Here is a 23,830-nt window from a genome sequence, read left to right as displayed (position 1 = left end):
TCAGTTCACATTTAAACTTCAAGTGATTACATATTTGAGTAGCCAAGGGCCTTTAGAAAAGAAAACAACATATTGAATATGGCTATATAATATTACTGTTTAAATACAACGGAAAGAAACACTTACAAAAAAAAAAAAAAAAGCAACAACAATAACCAAAATAGCTCTGGTGCTAGAGGTAAAACAGTGTGAATACAGCACTCACACTGTGCTTACTCAAGAATTTTCTGTCTTGTTCTGCGGTAGCAACTAAATGAGATTTCCTGAATGTTTGTTTACATCACTTGTTATTAAAAGGACTAAAGACTAGAAGAGTATGTAAACACAAAAGATAATCAATGGTTTGGTAATATGAAAGAAAAATATAATGCCTTGACAATGTCCACAGTATTTTATTTTTGGTAGAATTTACTGTTATACTACAAACATTGTTAGCAGTTTAATTTATTTTTTTGTGTCGCAACTTAAAATAAAATAAAATAAATGTTAAATAGATAAACCCCTTCACGTAAGACATTAATTTCACAAGCATAACTCTGAAGATTTGTCTTTCTGAGTGTGCACATTGTGTCCAATATATTTTGTGCATCTGACTTACCAAAGTGTAATAAGGGCATGGCAGTCTTTGCGCGAAACTAGGAGAGAAGAATATGCAATAGACAACTTGGTGTGAGTTACTGACTTAATGAATCACAATTTAAAGCTCATAGTTTAGCAACTAATTGAGCATAAAGTGTTTTCATACTCACCTAATTTGACTTAGTGACAGAATAACAAAAGCGAAAATAGATTAATAGAATAAAAGAAAAAATACATACATATACATATATGAACTGTTCCAATATTCAGATGACTGAAAATATTTAGTACAAATTCTGTTTCAAGCACAATTTTAAGTAGCAGGCTAAAAGTTAGTATGTCTTATGAAATTCAAATAATTTGCTGAATAAAGTCAAACAGTAAACATACAGTAACTAAATTCAGCATGTTAATATGCCAACCATGTAGCAATATGAATTATACCAACCACACATCACACTTTGAAATTACAGGTTTATTTCAAAAGCATGTGTTTACATTAGAACAGGTGGGCAGTACACAGGGACTGCATAGATTCATATACTTTAAAGAAAAATGTCTTATAAAATTCTTTTTGCTTCCTCTCAAAAATATTACAGAAAATATATATATTGTTTTCTAAAAATGTCCAGCGTTTCCACAAATTGATACATTGCACATAATCATGCCCATCCTGAATATGAACATAGTGGCATGTAATGGTTGCATGAGTATACTTGTTTAAAAGCAGCAGCATTGATTTTGTTGTTGTTTGCTTTATCACTGCGCAAAGTGCACTAATTCAGGCCTGAAAATGGCCTGCAATATTCTGTTTCTACTTGTGTTTTTAAAAAGGACAACTGGAGAAAGTATTACACCCTACCCTAAAACCTACAGATCTGACTACCTCAAACCAGAGGTAAATCAGTACAACAAACACATCAGACTAGAACAGAATTAAATAAAACCATAAATAGACCAAGTTAAAACTCCAATATTAAGAGGGGAAAAAGACGTATGAGCCTAATGTTTTGTAGTCAGTAATAGATAATATGCTTACTTTTACATACTTGGCTTGTTTTCTGTAAACCATCACAGTTAAATATAGTTGTAATACATGGTGCATAGCTCGTATTGTGAAATCAAATGATTCTGGAAGATTTCTTGACACTGATGGAGTTTTGGCAGTTGCGCTTAATAAAAGCGTTTAGTGCTGAAGGCTTATCACTGAGTTAAGCTTTTATAATTAGTGCTTTCTCCCTGATTGTGAAGTTAATATCTTTGGTAAAAAGGGGGCCATTTCTGCTCAACTCAGGCTTTTGCCTCTTATCAAAAACAGACGTGTTTGTATCTTCCATTCAAAGTTGTCATTTAAAAATTCTGACCAAACTAAATAAAATGCTGAGTTGTAGTGTACATAAATGTGCACTGGCTTTAGCAGCGATGCCTCAGTGCTGAATAAATGACACATATTCAGCATTCTGTAGTGTTTCTTTAAACTTAAAAAAAAATATCTTAACAAAATGTTTTGCATAGAATAAGACTGTAATATGTCATATATATAGACAGTGGCAAGTGAAGACTTACTTCTCTGTGCATATGTGGCTACATTTGATGCAGCTGTGCCATAGTGTAACAACACTGCAGGGCTTGAGATGTTTTCTTGTTCTGTTAGTGCTAAAATACACCTCCTTTATCCCCCCCCAAAAAAACAACAACAAAAAAAAAACCAAACATACCAATAAACAAAAAAAAAAGCAACAACAGAAAAAAAACCCTGAAGGTAAAATAATTTGCACAGAGTGAACAGTAAACTGTAGGATTTAACGTAAAATGAGATAAAAGTGAAACAAATTAAAACAACAAGAAAATAAAGAGGCTCCAAACAATTTGAATGTGTTTAAGGGCAGTCACTTCCATCATAAATGACTGGCTTTTCTGTGTTCAAGTGGTAGCTGACTTTCTTGGAAATAAACCTACGGATTTAATAACAACAGAGTAAGCTAAACAATCCTCTAGTAATTATGATCACAATCATAAAAGCTCCAGTATGTCTTATTTTAAGGACAATAAAGGGGTTCTCAAAATATGATTATGTCCTTAAGGGTCATACCTGGAGAAGGAGTTGTCGAAGATGAGTGAGTAGACCCCAGGGTTCCTGGCTTTGAGCTGACCCTGAATGGTCTCTTTGTGTGCATTACAGCGAGTCAGGGGTATCAGAACCTAGAGCACAAAATGAATACTCAACATTTACTTTCATCTAGAAGGATAAATATCTCCAGGAAGGTTTCACTAAGACCTGAGAAGGTACAAGGTAATCTGCTATCTGAGGGCAGCCGTGATCTGGTGGTTAGGGAAGTGGGAGTGTAATCAGAGGGTTGCTGATTCAATCCCCAGAGCCTGCAGGTCATGACTGTGCTGTGAGCAAGGCACCTAACCCTTCTGACTGCTCCCCAACACAGTAGCTAGGGCTACCCAAAGGTCCGTGTTGTGAACAATATGCAGTTGTGCTCACTGCCCTAGTGTTCACTTGTGTGTTTGTAAATGTGTGTTTCACTGCACGGATTGGGTTAAAATGCAGATAACACATTCCTCTGTTCGCAAGCACAGTGGCCAATAAAGTCATTCTAATTTGAATTCTATATTGGAACATAAATGTGGTATCAAGTTTCAGTTTGACAAATAATAATAAATTAAAAAGAAATATGTGAATAAACATATTTATATAAACCATCTGTTTGCTAAGGTTAATGTGAAATTCTATTTTATTAAAAGTAGCCACAAATTAGAAATGAATGTGTGGTGTGTGTGTGGGGGGATGGGGTGGGGGGTGTGGTGTATGTGTGTGTGTGTCACCTTGGACTGTTCTACTGGTGTGTTATCCGATTCTCTGTACACCACACTAAAGGAGATGCTCTTTGGCTCGGAGGAGAAGACCCAGCCGACTGTGGGGCCTTGGTCACCAACGGTGATGGAGATGAAACTGTAGCAACTGGACTTAACGAAAAGCTCACGTGAACCCTCACCAAAGTGAGAGATGTCATCAATATGCAGTTCTACGAAAGACCTACAGAAACACAACAGATCAGTCACAATATTACCATATTTTCCAGTAATTTTTAATTTTTATCGGAACTCCTCAATATATGATTACCAAAAAAATACTGGTTAAAATATTGTGTATTTGAGAAAAAAGTATGTATTTGTGTAAATCCAAAGAGAAGAAAATCACAAGCAGCTGATATTGTGTCATATTAAGCAAAATGACTTCTAAGCATAGCTGTTTTTGGAAATACTTTAGAGAAATGAAGACATATTTGTACAGTGCACTCATTTTGTTGATTAGATGAATGGATAATTTTGTTATAAAATCAATTATGGATCATGTCTTCTGCTCCATGCATTCAACACATGTTGAAAATATTTTCAAACAAACTATGATCATATTCCTCTTCCACAGTAACATTACTAATGATATCGCTAATCAAATGGACAGAATTAATTCACTTTAATTTTCAACTGAAATGAAAATGATCAGACTTCCCAAATAAAATCTACTGCTGTAAAACATCAAATTCTTTAGCTAACATTGCATTCTTATTCATTTTCACTCTGGTTAAACTGGAGTCCATTTCTCTATTCAGACATGATCTGACAGGAGATTTTTACCAACTTCAGATCCATAGCTGTAAATGGAACACAAGCATAGGCTTGTGAATGGAGGACTTCAGGCCACTGACTAACGAAGCGTGCTGGTATTATACAAATTCTCACGTGATTTCTCCTGATTTGAGGAGGTTAATTTCAGCATCCTGAACCGTCGGGGGCAGCTCCTCCTGTTCTTCTGCCGTCACTTCACTAGAGGTGCCTCTGTAGTGTACACACAAACAACAGATTTTTACTTAACTTGCTCACACATCAGAACCCAGCCACAGCCGTCCTCCTGCAGCACTGAATGTGCGAAATCAACAATAACATTCAATCCAATGTCAGTTTAGTACTGTTGTGAACAAACTCTATTCAGTTCAGTAAATATTAGAACTGAATCTGTATTTCGACCTTTCATCACTTTCACAAAAGCTTGCATTATCTTTCAGTAAGAAAAAACAAACCAGCATTAATATATATATATATATATATATATATATATATATATATATATATATATATATATATATATTAATAAAAATATTATATATATATTAAATAATAATAACAGCTGTTTTTAATATATGATACATGATTAGTAGTAGCTAATCATGAACACACACTCAAAAGGGTTTGTTTCTTGGAGTTAATGACATCTAGTAGTTTTCATGGAGAAACTAAAAGGTAAAAACAGACAGTTATGTTAATACTACAATCAGCTCTTCTTTAATTATGTGTACTTTCCTGGTGGAAAGCAGCATCACAGGTCTAGAGCACTGTGCAGACTTACAGATTTGATCATTTGTGTTTATACGAGGATTTCTGTGATCTGTGGTGAGAGCATATATTTTATTGGGTGTTATGTTGATCAATGTTAATTAACATGTATTTGCAAGGGCATATCTGGAAACAGCATAATTTGGGGACAGCATATATTTAGCTATATAAGTTTCCTTTGTGAAAATTCTACATTATGTCTATTTTAAAAAGCATTAATATACTGCACTATGAGTGACTTAGCAGTAGTGCATTATAGAGCAATTGTAATAAAAAATACTTTTTTTTTCTGAGCCACAAGAAACAGCATCTAGAGGTGTTTGCACGGCAGAGAGACCTCAGAACGTTGAAAATCATGAAAAGTGTTGAGACTGTTTCTCTGTTTATGCTCCAGTGGTGGGTAATATTGACTTTTGTTGTTGTTGTTAAAGATTACTTAAGGTGGAACTGACTCCAAATTCAGGAGACTGCTAATTGCATGAAAGTAATCACAGAGCAAAAGTGCTAGGAAGCTAAACAACTCAAATTACAACAGAATTTCTTAACAGAAGTTAAACATCAGCCACATACAGGCTACAGTCCAATTTCAAATTCAAATATACTGTTACATCTTAAAAGATGGAGAGTTTCATAATGAAAACAAACAGTAGTTCCACGGAATCATCTACATTCCTTTTAAGAGCATAGAATAATTCCTTTTTTTTATGACTTAACTCATAGACATAACTCATACAGTTTGTCATTAATGCTAGTTTCGACTACATCTGTTAGCAAATGATCAAGTGTAAATAATTTTTCTCAGCAATGCCATATAAAGAACTGTCTGCTAAAGTTATTACTTTGACATGCCATTACCACTTCTCTTTTAGTGAGACATATGGCATTTCACAACTTTATTTTCCTTTCATTATTTATATTTTATATTTTTGACCAAAATGGTTTAATTTGATTTATATCTCCTACCATACACAGCACTGCTCTGTTTAGATGCATTCCTGTCTTGGTGTGTTGTGTGTGTATGAACTCACGGGTCCCTTGTGCTCTGGCTCTCAGTCTCTCCCTCCTGTGATTCGGCTGTGGTCCGAGAGACTGAGTCACTGTCATACAACCCATTCACCTCCTCCTCAGTGATGATGTCAAACACTCCATCGTCCTGCTTCACAGTCTCTTCTGTCACTGTGTCCCAAATGGAGAGATGAAGATGGAAGGAAAGATGGACAGAGAAAGTTGAGATGTGACAGAATGAAGGATGGAGAAGGAAGAGTGGGTGAAAATGAAACACTGTCTCCACTGCCAACTGGTAGCTTATATCTGTAACCTGGTATTGCCTAGACTACACTAGCTTTAAAAACTCATGTTTAAAAGAAACCAGCCTTTTTACAAATGTTTAGAATGTGTGAATCACTCTCAGACATACAGCATATAATTATTTCATATAACATTAAAAACAGAGATGCTTCTTATAGAAGTAGACTTACTCTATTTAGATTTTTATTGAACAATATTTTAACGTATTTAATTCTAGTGCTAAAATACAAAGGAAACGTGGATTTAATAAAAAACAAGATTTAATTTGGGCTGGGCAATCAAAAGTTAATCAAAACCAACATTCAGAAGTTGTAATCTAAAATATTTTTGCCTATATCAGTTCATGTTTTTTTTAATAATTTTTTTTATTCTGTTAATATGTCACCCACTGTGTTTTCATATACTGTCCCATTGATACTATGCTACTATGCATGTAGTCACCTGATGAAGCCCCATCCAATCTGCCAAATGGAAGCAACATGGATTAGAAACTAAACCCCAATGCAAACCGAGCAACTTGAGCATCTTGTACTAAAGAAATGCGCTGTATCTGTCATTTGGACGTGTTTTAACTTTAGTGAAGGTGACCCAACATAAAGGAAACAAATGTAAACACTAAAAACAAAACCTGTTACAGCTACCAGATTTAATAACACCAGTGTGTTTTAACATTAGAAACACAGTAACACACCAAATATGAACAGTGCCTGGCTCAAAAATTATGCTGACAAATACAAAATAATTGTTCATTAATCATAATTAAGGTAAAAAGTGCAATAAATCGTAAAATTGGTTTGCGGTCATATTACTCAGCTCTAATTTAATCAAAATATAAAAAAAACGATCAGAGCCTACTCTGACTATCTGAGTTTACTCTGGATTGAAAACAAATGAGGCATCCTGACAGGCAAAGGCAGATACTGGACAGAAAGACACTGAACTCAAGTGCCTCTTCAGACTTTCTAAGGTGAAGATTTGAAGTGAATTTTAAATGAAGCTGTTGTGGACTTGAATGCGTCACTTGTTTTCCAATCTTGCCCCTCACCCAGAGGGTTATCAGAAGGAAAACAGCACTCCTGCTCCACAATGGAGCTTTTGTTCTTCTGAATGCAGTATAAAAGTCTCTGTGCTAATGCTGGTCAAGTGCTCAATGAGAGATTATTGTAAATATCCACTGAAAATCCACTGATTTGTGGGTTTTGCTGCTTGAACTTGGTTTGAGTTTATAAGCTGTTTGGAATGAGTGACGACTTACTGCTGACCAGAAATTACACGTCATTTTATATGGTCAAAGACTAAAACACTGGTTTTAGTTAAACAACGATTAACTGTCTAACATGATTGTAAGTTGTCAGCTTTGTATCTTTCAATTTGTCATTGCCAGCTGAATGTCAGCTGTAGCGACTGGCATAAGGGCATGCCACCCACAAATCCTCAAAAAAGGGCGATTACTAGATTAAAATTGTCGTTCAATTTGAAAATATCTTATTAGTGGCATTACATTCATATTATAAAATCAAGTCATAAAGACATTAAGGACATTCATATTATCACCCAAACAAATTTAAATATATTTTAGCTCTGTTTTCACTAATCTTTACCTCTTGTGAAGGGCATGAAGTGCTCACCACTCCTACTGTAGACTCTGGGTGTGGATTTGTTTTGAAGACGGCTGATTGTGAGAATTCTATGAGTGTGTGTGTTTGTTTGTATGTACCTGTAACTCTGGGTGTGGGTTTGTAGGGCGGAGGCGGGCTGGCTGTGTGAGTGTGTCCTGCTGGTTTTGGAGGTTCTTGGGGGCTGTTGAGTTCAGTACGAGTGAATCTCTCCACCACGGCACTGTGCTGTGTGTAACACTCCCTGCAGCAGCGCTCCTTTTTCCCTCCATACTTTGCCATCACAAAATTATTACTGCAGTAGTAGCAGAAAATCCGCCCGCACAACCTGACAAACGTTAACACAAACAGCAGGGATTTAAAATTAGCAATCAGTTATTTAAAATATAATTTGTTTGCAGATTTGTAAACAAGTGTTTGAAAGATCATTATAATGATAGTTAAAGAGACATGTCTTTGTGTTGTGTTTTAACTAAATTGGCAACAGACTCTAAAGACACACAGGGCTACTTTTTAGTATACCCAGATTCCTCATTGAGCCAGCAGCAGGAGGCACCACATAATTCAAATGAGGGCTACATATGATCTGAATGCTAAAAGCAACCATTCGAATAAAAGTCTTAGAGCTAGACAATGTGGGTGTTAGTGTGCAATGAAATGTGCTTTGTTTATCCAGAGTGGTCACCTGCAGTGATGCCTACGGAGCCACCAGGTAAACTGAGTCTGGCAGTCAAGGCAGTGAGTGGCCTCTTTGTCATGCAGCCACCACTGCTCCGCAGCCCTCAGCTTCTGCTCAAATTCCAGAGCATCCGACTTCTGCCACAGAGCATCTTTATCCCTGGAGGAGATGGAGAGGTAGGAGAGGGAGAGGGAATTAATCATAAGACAATATTGACAGCTCTAGGCAGTATACATCAGTTAGAAAAAGTTTATCATGTTTATTTTGAAACAATATTTAGCAGACAATATATGAATCACCACAGTACCATCTCTAACAATTATTTCATGATCGCAATAGCCCTAATGAGTCTAAGTACCACTCTGTTGTTGTTACTTCTGCATTGTCTCCACTGACCTCAGTTTAGTTTGCTGTCAGCCATCAAAGGGACAAAAAAGAAGACACCCTCCACTCAGCAAGCTGTTTATCAGTTAATTAGATTCACAATAACCTTGAGTTCACATGAGCACAGCAGCTGAACGCAAAGTGTTTAATAAACTTTCCTAATTTATGCATATTACAAAGTAAATTCTGAACTCAGCCTCTTTCTTAGTAACTTCCTGATATTAAAGAAACTGTAGTGAGGCAAAATACAGCTGATTGTAGCTAAATTCAATTTGTCTAAAGCTACTTGATGGGGTATATCCTCCCATTACTTTTTAAACTGTAACTTAATAGGTCCAGTGCAGAATTCAAGTATTAAAAATGGACTATCTTCCCTCCACTGTTGGGACTGATTATTCAGAGCTTTGTTTCTGACTACATATCTTTCACTGCTCTCAGTGACAAACTGGACCCTAGCAACAGAATAATGAGCCCAGTGTGAAGTCCCTCAGGTGTCCTCTTAACAGAGCAATCCTGAAGGTCTTCTACAATCACCCCTACATTCACATTCATCACCCAACATGCACTCAACATATTCCAGAATATTATACATATAAAACTGACATATGTAGAACATTAAACGAATAATGTTATCCCTTGGAGACCCTAGACCATTGTGCTGTTATTGCTGAGGATAAACGTTAATAAAAGACTGAAGATTACAATGTCTAATGCACAATTTTGAAAGCATCACTAAAAGTGGGGGCATAAAAGTAGTTATGTACATCAGTCTTGAAAAAACACAAGGACTGTGGGACAGTGTTTCGCGTCAGTGACATCAAATGTAGCTCTCTAAAAAGCAGCTGCTTTTTATTTATTTTTTAAAAAATGTCCCTGTAGCCTCTAGAGTTTCTGAACAATGTGTTAAAGAAGGGTGAATAAATTCTGTGTGTGAACTCACTTAATGAGCTCGATGAGCCGCTCCTCCAGAGTGGTCTTAGTGTGGCCAAGGTCCTCAATCTCAGCAGCCATTTTGAGCTGCTGGGCCTCAGCCTCAGACTGAACTTTGACCAGTTGCTCCCTCAGCACCTCACACTCCTTCTGTACTAATCCAAGAGTCTCTTCAGCACTGCAGGAGTGGCAGTGAGAGTGTGTGAGAGACAGATAGACACACACAGAGAGGAGAGAGAGAGAGAGAGAGAGAGAGAGAGAGAGAGATGCAAGAGGAATGGAGAAATGAAGAGTGAGGATAGAAATAGAAATAAGAATGGAGAGGACGTACATTCAAAGAAAATGTAAAACACCTCACATTAAGAATAATGATAAAAACACATACGTCAGTATACAGGCACTGCATGAGTGAGGCATAGGGATCTGTTTTATCTTAATTCACTCAGCCCCTTTAATCATATTGCTGAAATGAGATGGATTGAGACGGCTCGCAAACACTTATTATTATGTCTTGTCTGAAACTCCATTAGTGCAGTGTCCTACAGCGAGCGAAATTCCTACTTTAATTAGATCCAATCTCTGTCCTCAGCTAGCTGCAGCAAAGCTAGTTTTAAAGGAATAGGTCCAAGAAAAATATAATGTTAGGAATGAGCATTTGATTTCAAATTATTATTAAAATATCTCAACCATTATATGAAAAACAAAAAAGTACAGCTGATGGAGTAGCACAGAGCATCTCTGGAGTTAAGCAACAAATGTACTGCAGTCTGTAAGTTCAATTTACTTAATTACATGTTAAATACCATGCATGTGCACTAAAATGTACAGACATGAGAAAATGTGTAGAAACAAGGAAACTGATGACATAATGTTTTAATATATAAATGTAAATTTTACTACTGTGTTTAACCTTCCGTGAGTATATGAAAAAAAATGATTTCTCAACAATATACTCTCAAGGTGATAGGCTTAATTATCCTTTATGCTCTTTCATTCTATTGTACCTTTTCTTCTCTCGTCATTCAAATTGGGAAGTATTTGAAGAATATTTAAAGAAAGACAATGTACAAGAATGTTTTCTGTGTGGAGAAAACTGAGTAGTGTATTTTTGTCAGTGTGTGTTAGTGTCAATGTTACCTGGTCGCTCGCTCTCTCAGCTCCTGTATTTCATTCTCTCCCTGCCGTATCAGGCTCTCTGCCTTAGTGATGTGAGAATCTTTCTCCTCCATTAAATGAGAGTAGTCTGAATTCACTCCCTGTAAAAAAGCAGCACACGTTTAAAGTCAGTCTACATGCAAGATTTTACACTTGATTTTTACATTTATCTTTGTTACTTGAACACAGTGAAGCAAAACACAACATATTGCATGACTACATACTTCTAAATCTGAGACTTTGGCCTCCAGACTTGTCATCTTCATGTTTTCTGTCTTCAGCTGTGCTTTAAAGCTCTCCAGTTGTTCATTTAAGCTCTGGCCAAAGAAACAAATTTAAATTTGGATATTTGGAATTATTTTTTATTTGATGAGTTCCAGTAAATATAATGGCACCATAAAACTTTCTGTTGTACAAAAATCATACCATGGGAAATGTAATATCCATTTATGCATTCATTAATCCATTATCTGTTAAAAGTGGTTAAGGAACAACTCTCCTTACCTTCATCTGATTCTGGTGTGCCATATTCTCTGTGCTCATCTGAAACCTCATGGCAGAAATCTCTTCACGTGCTGCTTCTTTCTCACTCTCAGCTTTGTCCAGAAGCTCTTTCAGTTCCAGCACAGTGTCAGGAAGCTTTTCCATTTGCTGGAGCTCCTCCTGAAGGCTAGCATTCTCCTGTCGTATTGCTGCCATACTGGCATTCAACCGTTCCACCTCCCGGTCACCCTGCTCCTCCAGTTCATGGATCCGTTTGGCTTCGGATGTCCAGCGCTCCCGAGCTTCCTCTCGCTCTGCAGTCAGTTGGCAAATGGTCATACCTAACTCCGCCATTTCTGTATTGGCCCTGTGGAGACCCTCTCTGGTCTCAGCTATCTCCAATACCAGTCTCTCATTTTGTTCCTTGAGCCCAGATACGTCATTCTGGGCTGCCTTTAAGTCAGCCTCTATTTTGGTCCGCCTGGATCTTTCAGTGTCCAGTTTGGATGAGATTTCCTTGACACAGTCCTTTGATTGAAGAAGTTCGCTCACATGGGCTCGATTCAGCTCTTCAATCTGCTTCTGGAGTCTTTCCGTCATGGTCTTTAGCTCTTCACATGACACTTCTTTGATTTCCAAAGTAGCCTGGATCTTTACTTTTTCATCCATGGCACTGTGCAATTTGGCCTTCAAGTCCAACACCTCCTCCTGGAGCCTGGAGACCTCCTTCATGTTCAGTCCCAACTGTTCCTCCAATACAGTCATGTTTAAAGACATCTCTTGAGATTCCTTTTCTTGACAGGCACTCATTTCTTTCTGTGCCTCTTCAACTGCTTTCTTCTGTACTTCCAGCCTCTCCATCATCTCCGTCTGCCTCACAAATGCTTTCTCTGCTTCAGACTTTTTGGACTCTAGTTCTCTCTCTCTAACTTCCAGTTCTTCCACTCTTGCCTGGAGTTGCTCACACAGCCGCTCTCGATCCTCCAGCTGAGAGTCACAGTCCTTAAGCTGCAAAGTGAGATTTGATTCATTGCGTCTTGATGCTCCAAGATTTTTCTCAAGATCTGCATTCTGGCCATTGATGTTCCGTAGCTCGTCCTGCATGGCAGCCAGGGCAGCTTTGGCAGTGCTATGCTCCTCTCTAAGGTCCTTGTTTTCCTCCTCCCACTTGCGGACCATGCCTTGAAACTCCTCTGTCTGCAACTTTGCTTTTTGATACTTCTCATCTAACTCACGGTTCTCCTCACGCAGCCGTTGTTCCTTCTCGTCTACTGTCACTTTTGCATCATTTAGCTGTCCTCTAAGTTGTTTTTCAGAAGCCCTCAACCCAGCCAGCTCAATCTCTAATGCAGCCTTGCTTTCTGAAAGCTCCTTTCTGGTCTCTTCATTCCTCTTCACCGTTTGCAGAAGTTTGCTGTTCACGTCCATGAGGTTGGCACACTGTTCCTTGTAGTCATCAATTTTCTTGGCCTGGTCTTTGGTAGTAGACTCAAGTTCTGTTACACTCACACTCAGGCTCTGTCTCTCTCCTCTCAGCCTCTCAGTTTCAGCTTCCAGATGTTTGATTCTCTTGCCACTGGTGGAGAGCTCAGTCTCTTTTGTCCTGAGCTGTGCTGTTAAGCTTTGGAGCTTTCCTTCCAGACCTTCTTTTACAGAGCTCAATTTCTTCTGCAGCTCTTCTCTCTCGTCCAGCGTTCTCCTCTTCTCCTCTGCAGTCTGCTTCTCCATTTTCTCCAGAGAGCACTGAAGGTCTTGCAGCTGTTTCTGAAGGTTGTTAGCTTCCTTTTCTCTAACTGCAAACATGCCCTGGACTTTATCCATATCATTACGTTGATCTTCTGCCTGTTTCATGAGTTTTTCAGCCTTCTTCGTTAAGACAATGATTTTTGTCTCTTCATCCTTCAGTGATTGCTCTTTCATTCTCAGCTCCTCTGCCAATCGCTCAGCCAATCTCCTCCTCTCCTCCCCATCTGCTAGTGCTTCTATCCTCCCTTTCTCTGCTTCCTTCAGTCCATCCAGAAGTTCATGGATCTTCTGGGCTGATTCAAAATGGCTGGCTGCTCTCTGCCCTTTCTCCTCAAGCACTCCATCCAGTTTAGCCAGCAATTCTTCATTCTTCCTCTCTGCAGCAGCAAATTTACCTTGAAGCTCCAGATGTGCAACATCTCTGAGGCCTTCACGTCCCCTGAGGACATCTAGCTCTTGAGCGAGGGTTTGTTCCCTTTCACTCAGAGCCACCAGCTTAAGCTGAAGCTCTTGATGATTCGCCTGAGATGCCAGTGAGATGTCAAGCTGTCTCTGAAGTTCAGTCACAACTTCACGAAGCTCTGACGCCTCTCCACCAAGCTGCTGGATGCGTTCAACAAGCTCTCGCTGCTTCAGTTCTGACTGATCCAGCTCAAGACGCAGCTCATCCACAGCACTGCTGGTGGAGTCAGACAGTGGCTCGGTAAGGTCAGCCAAAAGGCCCTGCCCAAAGTCAGGACTTAAGGGGAGGTCAGGCACTTGCTATGAGAGTGACAGCAGTGATAGGAGTGAGGGGAAGATTAGAGTAAGATGACAAAGGCTACTTTATTTATATCAATGATGCTTAGAACCTAGTTCTACCTAATTACTAGTCCTTCTTAATGACTTGCTTGTTAAACAAAGCTTAAATACAAAGAAAATAAATAAAAAGGGATATATTTAGTGTAGATTTTTAATAGTAAGTCAGTATTTTAATAAGATTGCATATATAGGCATGACCACTACAAGTCTTGAAAGAACCTCATTTTGGAATCACTTTCTTGTAACTACTGCCATCTGCTGGATCATGGAGCATGTTTCAAGTAAGGGTGTGATAAATAACAAAATCAATGTAAATATGAAACATTTTTTTACAATAAAAGCAATGTTTATTAGCTCCTTTTCTGTTCAGTTCTGCTGTAATTTTCAGTGGTTTATCACCTGTGAATATGTGCTGGCCAAGCTGTTAATGCTGGAGCTGCGGCTGGGCGGTTTCCACATATGACTGGGAGAACTAGTCATTCCTAGAGTCCTCCTGTGGCATAGTTCACAGGGCATTAACAGGAAAATGACAAACGTTCAGGTGTTTTGTCAACATGACGATAGACTATTAACTTTTATCACATTCAAAAGCATGTTCCCACATACACTAATTTACTTTGATCAATTGCACGCACAATCTGGCCAAAATATAGAATACAGAATATAGAATATAGAAAGTTACTGTCCAGAATACCTTGCAAAAGTTGGCCAGGCCGAGTCAAGGTCATGTCCACGAGACGCCAGGTCAAACTGTACTTCATTGAGCTCATAAAGATAACTAATAATGTCCACACTAAGATGAGGCTTTAGAAAGGGACTTCGAGAAAAATACCAATCACTGCAAATAAAACACACAGAAATGAGTTTGTAGCATTACATAAATACAGCTTCACTTTTTGTCTTTTTCAAACTAAATCCATGTTGAATATTAAATCTAACATCTAATTTAAGCACACTGGAAAAAAGATAAATTCTAATACAACTGCACATTTTGTAGCAGAAAAATATCTTTTTTTTGTTATAAACTGACATCTAAACAACCAGATGAATTTAGATGTGTAATTTTTTTTTATCAATGCTGAATATAAGCCGACTCTAGATGTACCATACATAAATTATTATGAATGTAATATGCAATTAAGTATTTAACCACTATTAGTTTAATATATAACATACATGTTTACATGCTGGTAGACAAAAAGTCATTGTTCCTACTGGAGATGGTGGCAGTCAGCTATGTAAACATTGCCATGGTGCATTAATTTAAATTTCTGTGTTTTGAAGTATGTTTGGACTTTAGCTATGAACAATCAGCCCCAATGTTTGCTACAATATTTGCCTCATTACCCTGACACAGGTATTTGCATAATTAATGGTAATATTATGCATATATTATATTATAATATATAATATATAAATATTATATATAATGGTAATATAATAATAACAACACAGTAACAATTATTTTGACACCATATCACACACCTGTTCTTCCACAAAAACAAAGAAAAGGGCAGCTTCTCCCAGCATGAAACCTGATTTCATGAACTACAGTTTAATAAGAGAAGTGAAACTGTAAAACTTAAAGTGACGACTAGATGAGTGGCCAATTTACAGGAACACGGAACAATGGGCTTTAAAATAAATAATCTTCAGTTCACATGAAACCTTTGGGCTGTCAGACGCACACACCAGTCAATGCACGGAGGCAATGGTGTACAAAAGCATACCATGAATGTCACCAAAATGCTTTATTTATTTATTTATTTAATTGCTTTAAGAGCTTAATTAATGTGCTCCAGACTGACTATGCATGGTTGAACTTTTGATGTCATCATAAAAGAGAACCATAAGTCCATTTATTAAAATGCTCTGGCATCTATTTAAACCATTAAAACTATAAGAGTCTGCATTGCACACATTTCAATTACTCATAGAATCATAATTAAAGTATTAAGAAATACAATAAAATGCAGAAAATATGTGAAAGGACCTTTCCGGGATATATCTCAAGAGATTTTCCCGAGTTCATGTGTAAAAGAGGCATAGGTCATGCTTGTGCCACTAAAACAGCTCTGATCCATTGAACCATAATCTCCAAGACCTCCAGGAATGACTTGTTTTTCCAGCGCATCTTATAGATGCTTGAGCAGACAGAGACCTGGGGAATTTAGAGGCTTAATCAACACCTTATTGGGGGAAGCCATGGCCTTGAGGTTTGATAAGCAACCTTGAGGCCAGAGGGCCTCTGGTTCAATTCCAGTGACAGGCAAGAAGAAAAGTAATTCATGGCTGAAGTATCCTTGAGCAAGGCACTCAACCCCGAAACTGCTCCCCGGGCACAGAGGTGGTTGGCAGCACCCTGCTCCGGTTGTGTGTGTGTTCACTGCCCCTTGTGTTTATGCTCACTAGTGTGTGTTTTTGTGTTCACTGCCACAGATGGGTGAAATGCAGAGAAGCAATTTCCCTAAGGGGATTAATAAAGGTGTTTCTTTTTCTTAAACTCTTTGTTAGGTTATTCTAAACATTTACTTGAAAATGTATGCAGTGTGGCAGGTCACATTTTACTGCTGAAATAGGGCAAAGTCATTAGGGAACGCCTTTGCTATGAAGGATTGTAACTGGTCTGCAAATGAAGTTTAGCTAATCATTAGCCAAAGTAACATCCACATGAGTGCCAGGACTCAGGGTTTCCCAGCAGAACACTGCGCAGAGCATCACACTGCCTCTGCTAGTCTGCCTTCTTCCAATAATGCTAATTGGTGCTATCTCTTTTCTAGTTAATCAAAGTAAACACACTCAAGTGTAAAAGAAAGATGTGCACAATGTAAGCTCTTATGGCACCGAGTATGAGGCAGCACGGCCACGAATATACGACAAGCTGAAATGCACTTGGTGCTTGGAGAAATTTCTATCACAGCCAAAAAACATTTTGTGATACAGTAACTTTTGTGTGGGATTGGACCAGGCAGGCTAGCCTTTGCCCCCAGGCTTGAGTGCCCATGACCTTGTTGCCAATTTACCAGTGGCCATTCCACTGACCATTTTTGGTAGGAACTAACCACAGTGTACCATGAGTACCCCAATAATGGATGTGACATATATGTCAGCATGTATAACAGACCAGTATGTGATTACCTGGTGGTCCTCTCACTCATAAGGCACTGCTGGAGAGTGTCTGCTAGCCGCTGATGCACCAGAGAGTAACGGATAAATGCTCTGCCTTTTCCCAGTGATGTCTTCAGCTGTGAATGCAAAAGAGAGACAAAACTTTAGCAGCCTATCAAAAGAAGACTGGATCAGAAAGAAAATGGTTTTTCATTGGAGCAAAGATACTCATAAGAAGGTGCTGTTTATGCTATTTAAATATACTGATAAAAGTCATTGTGCTACATTGTTAGCTGGTTAACAGAAACTTTTATCATTATGTCAACATATTCTCTAGAATGAGAATGTATATTATTAGGTTTACTTTGGAGAATGAATAAGTTTAGAGAACTATGAAAAAACAAATACAGCTTGTGATATGCAGATGTTGTTAATACATGGGAGTTGGCAATGTCTAATAACTAAACACATTTAAGATTCACCAAAATTAACTAAAGTTAATGCTGCTTGTTATAAATCTTCTCACATTCTCATCAGTAAAGCTTGTTCATGCATGCACAATAATGATAATTTTCCAATTTGCAGGGAATTATTAAAGGCTCTCGTTACTTTATATATTATATAAATTTCACAAACATTACACACCACCGAGACAAAGGAAAATCAGGAGGAATATTATTACACATCACACTGTAATAAGCCATAAAATACCAGAGGTGACCAGAGCAGAGAATTTCCAGATGTGTTGAGAAATGTTAGGGTTTCCATACATATTTCCTACTTGACATAAACTTAGTTGGTCTGCTTTAGCAAGCTCTTTGTAACAATTTATCTTAGTTTTCAGCAAAAGGAAGCAATTTTTGTCTGCTCCAGGAAGAGAAGTCAGCAAAGGGCAATGTGACAGTTTGTTGTTTTTTAGTGCCCTGGTTCCCTAACAGAATTACATGTAATAACATTTCTTTGTGAGTGTAAGAGGAAGTACACAAATTGATTATTCATTGGCTACATTGATGATTCTGGAAGAATAGCAGTTCTCTCTGGTTTGTTTATGTCACAAACATTGTGTTTGATTGCTGTTTGTACGTGGCTGAAGTTTAACTTGCCTTTATGTTTTTATTCACTGTTTGAATTACCACAGAAACTAATTTGTAACTTGAATTGTTTAGGTTTGTAGCACTTTCAGTCTGTGTTTACTTTCATGCAGTTTTACAATCACCTGAATTTGGCATCATTTACACCTTAGGTGCTCCAAAACAGCAATAATAAATCAATATTACCCATCTATAGAGCAGAAATAGAGCAATATCCTCATCTAGATTTGTGCTATTTTAACCTTTGTATGACTTTCCGTTTGTCTACACAACTCCAGGTGTTTTTTCTCTGCTGTGAACAGACAGAGAGCTTCTGCTGCTCACACCTCAGTCCTGGGCTCTCACACTGGGTTGGGTAAAGAGCTCCTTTAACAGGCACTGAAACCAGTCATTTTGAATAGGGCCGTTTAGATAAGGGGATAGTGGTGATGTGTTTTTTTTTTTTTTGCGGTATTTTTACTAAAGCATGTCACAGACATTTCATTAAGACTTCAGGAAACTGTGTAAAAGTTGTTTAAATTGTCCCCTTTAAAGTACATTAGGATGTGTGTAGATTATAAGCAAATACTACTTTAAGATAGGGGACTTGAGCATCCACAGATTTTAGCATATGAGATCCTGGAACCAAACTTCAGACATTGAGAAACAAACTTATTAAAAAATGTGCAAAGAAAATCTAAGAAAAAACTGTTGGAGCACATCTTACAAAATCTAGCATCACAAATGCTTCATATATGTATTCATAACATGGGTGAATAAAGCCATAGGACCTACCTCAGTAATGGACTTGACGAAGCGAATTCCATCATTGGCTCCCTTGATTTTGGCCAGGCAGTCAATAAAGTAATCCCAATAATCTTTCTTTGTACCCAGAAATGTAGTCTTATCCTTCAAGTCAAACTGGATTGAAAAATGATGAAGCAATATTTTAGTATCATTATGCAATCTACGGCAAAATTCTAATTTTTAAATTGCTTTAACCTGTGTTCCTCTATCAATATATTCAACATCCACAGGAGCCAAAAATACCCCTGAATGAAACTTCAGTGTCAGCAACATGGGCCACTCTGGCATTTCAATTCTGCTGTATTTTAATGTGTTAATAAATAAAATCAAGTTTGGCCAATCTTACACTCAAAAATATAATGTTAAACTCTTGGATTTTTCAGCTTTGTGTGAGTGAGCCAAGCCATGCACCAATAAACACCACATAATGATATATTGTCTGAAACAGTCTGTCTGAAGTGTTGATTACTTGCTGTTAACCAGTTAGCCACTGCTAAATAGACTTAGCTACATAAAAGAAGGTTTAACAGCTTTTTTTTTTATTTATTTTTTTACTTTTGTTATCATTCTAGCTCCTATTTTTTATAATTAGTAGAATAATCACACTGCATTGAATTTTAATTTATATGTTTAAATGTCAATTTTCACAAACTTCTCTAAAACAACTCATAACCTACAGGTAAATTTGTAAGGTCATACTAACAGATAATCATTCATTCATTCATTCATTCATTATCTGTAACCCTTATCCAGTTCAGGGTCACGGTGGGTCCAGAACCTACCTGGAATCATTGGGCACAAGGCAGGAATACACCCTGGAGGGGGCGCCAGTCCTTCACAGGGCAACACAGACACACACACACACACACGCTGACACTTTTTTTAGTTGCCAATCCACCCACCAACGTGTGTTTTTGGACTGTGGGAGGAAACCGGAGCACCCAGGGGACACCCACGCGGACACAGTGAGAACACACCAACTCCTCACAGACAGTCACCAGGTCCCTGGAGCTGTGTGACTGCGACACTACCTGCTACGCCACAATAAGCCGCATGGAAATTATGTTGCATGGAACTCATAACATACAAAATTTAGAACTTAACCTTGGACTAACAGTTGCATTTATTTTTAAGTTTGTCAGCTTGAGGTCTTCTGAAAATATTACGACTCACCAACTCTTGTACTCCTCTGTATTTAGGCATATTATTGTGTGTATTAGAGAAGCCTAACCTGCAGCAAATACTCCAGTTTGTAGGAGAATTTATGAAGGTTAGAGCTGTCGTCTGTGATTGGCTCTCCATTCTCCTTGTACTCTTTGGTGATCTCTGAAACAGCATCTGTTAGGCCCAAAGAAGAGCATTGCACACAAAAAAAGATAGATAAAATCATTCTATACTAATTTTCTAAACTTAATGTCTGGCTGTTCAGTGACTCCTTTAACTTACAACTACTGCAGAATACTTCTGATAAACTGTCATGATGCTAGGCTCACATTTGCCATACACAGATGTGACCTTCTGTTTAAGTAAGCAAAGCACTTACATCTCTATTAATCAACAACTATATGTTATGCTGTTGTCTAATCTATGTTTATAACCCTCTGCCCATGCTCTGTGTTTTAACTCCATATGGATCCCAAGCATGCCTCTTATCCATCTCAGGAACTGGAAAGATGCCACTATAGGGCGAACTGCAAGTTGTGTCTTTTTTTCAGGCTGCATGTCCCTCCTCTTCTTCTCTGCAGATCACCCAATGTCAAGGGCAGTGTCTCTTCATCAGCTGGTTAGGACAAGGACCCCTCACCAAATATGAAAACAAGGCAATCTAACAACTTACATTCTCTCTCCCTGTCCCTGTCTCCCTTTTGAAACGTCAGTTTTCCAGTGTGTCCACACTACAGATCACCCTCTCTCGCTCTATCTCTGTGCTATACACATTCATGTACAACCACAAACACGTGTCCACATGCAGACACTCAAACACACACACACACTATCATTCTATCTCTCACACACACTCTCAAATTCATTCTCTCTCTCTCTTTCACACACACACAAACACACAAAGTACCATGCAGATCTCTGATAATCCTCTGAAGCTGTCCCTCGCTGGCCACTGCACTGCTCGCCATAGTCCCACCTGCTCCCTGGCAACCGGGTCAAGAGGTCATGTGTAGTCTGCTGAGTCAGAGAATCACATACATTCAGAGGCTACAGAAACAAAAGATGCACAGACACACAGACACATTCAAACAGACAATTCAGTACAGGAAAGGATCACATTAACTTAGACTGGAGATATATAAACCCACTACATAACACAGGTCTCCTTGTTTTTTATAACACCAAAACTCATTGGAAAATACATACAGACATATATACTAAGGGTGTGCGATATGACAACATTAGGTCGTGAACGTTAAGAATTTGTCCATGATACACCATCACAGGGAGATTGTTGGATTGTTCTAATGCCCATTCAGTCCGCTGCAGTTCTTCAAAAGTTGTTTACGTACTATTTTCATATTACACATCAGTCAAATGGGCAGACTCTAGGGACACAGATAATGTAAGTCACTACTCTAAAATGTACAACTACTGAATTAAAACCAAAAGAATTCTTTATTCCATACATGACATCTCTTCCTAGCCAAAAAACAAACTGTGGCACCACGAAGCCTGATGAGCCCACAAACACACACAAAATATACCAGCGCTTACATAGGTTGTCCCCTTCAAAACAAGACCAGGTTTGAGTCAATCCACAAATATCTTTAAAAATTCTGAAGGCTTTTCAGTAACATTACTTCATAAAATTGCCTCTAGTTTATTCACTGCCTCAAGATTTGAGTATGTAATTTCACGTGGAAAATGGAAAAAATACCTGGCATTGAGAGGTTAAAAACCTGCATGAAAAAGAATTGTGATAAAATCGAGATTGTGATCCTAAAAAATTTTTTTGCCATAATCGTCCACCCCAATATATATATACTAATAGTGTACCAAACCTATCTTTTTCTCTATATGACAAACACAATTGTGAAAGTTGTGTCCTCCCAATTTCTCAATGTTTAGCAATGACCTTAGTGTTGATATTTTGGTTGCACTTACATTTTTGGATTATGGATCATTAATAAATGTATAACAATATGCTATTATTATGGTAACAAGTTGTATTTACCCAAAATTAGTTTCAGTTTAATAGTTGATACTAATTAATTATTCAAAAATTCTAATTGCTCAACATTACAAATTATATGTAACAATATGTTTACTGCTATTAAAAACAGTGGAGTGGTTCTATTGAAATTATATGGCATTAGTGCTGTAACCCTCTTTCAATTTAGTGATGGAATTTATTTTTATTTAAACTGCATGGTATCAGAGCTGTAAAATACAAACTTACTTATTTCCTTTTTGTTTCTTAGTCACTGTGTCTCACATTAGGTAATAATGTGGGGAATTGTTATTGTGTGTGGTTGGTGTAGTGGGTAAAGCCACTACCTGATATGCCAAACACTAGGTTTCAACTCCTAGTTCATACAAAATCAGGAAGAGCTGATGACTTGGGTTTGCTCTGAAGAACTAATATATGATGATGTGAGATGCTGTAATCTGTACATCATACTGTACCTTTAAAAACAGATAATTTAAAGCAGATCACACACAAGAGAATATGTATTTTTCAGCATTAATACTACATCATTTTAGCAGAACCACTGCACTATTTTGGAGTTAATTACTCAAATATTACAAAATTCATTAAGATGCCTTTACACAATCTTTATTTTGTAACAACTAGGAAACTGACTTTTAATTCATAGGTACATTTATAGAATTTGCTACAATTGTATTACCACAGTTACCTACTTCCATCAATCCATAATGTGCTACAATATTTTAGAACTAATCCTCCATCATGTAGTAACTTCAGTCCCTATTCCGATAGATACTGGAAGTCACCTCACACTCGAGATTGATTACCCCTGCTCAATGTTTGTGGGAGCTACTTTTACTTCAGTAAGGCTTTAGATTCCAGTACCCAAGTAATCCAGTTCCCTGATGAACAGAGCCCTGTTAACTAACTCGAACTCAGGCACTGTACAGTAATACCCCTGCATGGCTTGAGTGGACATTTACAGTGTTAATATTGTAGGAGTTAATTTAGCATAGAAGGGCGACATAGAAGCTACAATATGAACACTGTGCACCTTTCATGAGGAGCTTCTGTAGTGATTACACCAAGACCACAAACACAAAAACACACATACACAGGTGTTAGGTGGTGGAGAACATAGAGAAGATACGACATGGGAACTGAAAACCAGGGAGGGAGACCACAGGGTTATGACCAAAATTTGACACAGAAAGCGACTTTAAATACTTTTATCGTCTGTACATAATACATAGCTAGGTCATAAGTACGAATATTCAGTTGTTTTGTTCCTGTTTTTGGTCACTAAGCCGACACTATTTTTTCGGCATTCAAACAAGAAAAACAGCCGTCAAAGTGCAGATATGCAGAACCATACTCTAATGTTACTCTGCTGTTGTTGTTGTTGTTAACAGCTGTAGAGTGAAGCAGCTGTGTAATGGTAAATTGGATATGTCCGAATATAACTGCACTGTACACTATCTGCCTGCACTCGAATTCTCTCTTAAAAATGTCCCGACGTGACCAAAGTTATCTAGGACAATAAAGAAAAGTTGAACGTACTTCTTTGAGGATCCTGAGCGGTCCCCTTAAAGTTTACACTGGT

General features: G+C 37.8%; 1 protein-coding gene across 1 annotated transcript; it reads right to left on the bottom strand.

The window, feature by feature from the left end:
• Window positions 1-974: 974 nt before the first annotated feature.
• On the bottom strand, window positions 975-23,830 carry fyco1a (FYVE and coiled-coil domain autophagy adaptor 1a). The gene is made up of 18 exons (XM_066672490.1): window positions 23,788-23,830; window positions 21,142-21,281; window positions 20,302-20,408; window positions 19,059-19,184; window positions 17,224-17,330; window positions 14,780-14,923; window positions 14,485-14,578; window positions 11,560-14,046; window positions 11,280-11,372; window positions 11,038-11,156; window positions 9,911-10,078; window positions 8,593-8,745; window positions 8,009-8,235; window positions 6,012-6,159; window positions 4,333-4,428; window positions 3,415-3,625; window positions 2,672-2,781; window positions 975-2,534 (listed from the first exon to the last, which is right to left on the bottom strand). Exons 2-18 carry the CDS (start codon window positions 21,200-21,202, stop codon window positions 2,459-2,461), a joined length of 4,527 nt encoding a protein of 1,508 aa, XP_066528587.1. The 5' UTR covers window positions 21,203-21,281; window positions 23,788-23,830; the 3' UTR covers window positions 975-2,458.

This window comes from Hoplias malabaricus, chromosome 5, assembly GCF_029633855.1.
Source record: "Hoplias malabaricus isolate fHopMal1 chromosome 5, fHopMal1.hap1, whole genome shotgun sequence".
Lineage (NCBI taxonomy): Eukaryota > Metazoa > Chordata > Actinopteri > Characiformes > Erythrinidae > Hoplias > Hoplias malabaricus.
This window is presented reverse-complemented; position numbering and strand designations above follow the sequence as displayed.

Bases quoted from the DNA above. Each gene is read 5' to 3' on its own strand.
- fyco1a (XM_066672490.1), bottom strand. From the start codon at position 21,202: ATGGCGAGCAGTGCAGTGGCCAGCGAGGGACAGCTTCAGAGGATTATC. The intron at 14,924-17,223 runs GTAATCACATAC...TTTTATTTGCAG, and splicing joins ATGAGTGAGAGGACCACCAG to TGATTGGTATTTTTCTCGAA. The intron at 8,746-9,910 runs GTGAGTTCACAC...CATCTCCTCCAG, and splicing joins CGGCTCATCGAGCTCATTAA to GGATAAAGATGCTCTGTGGC.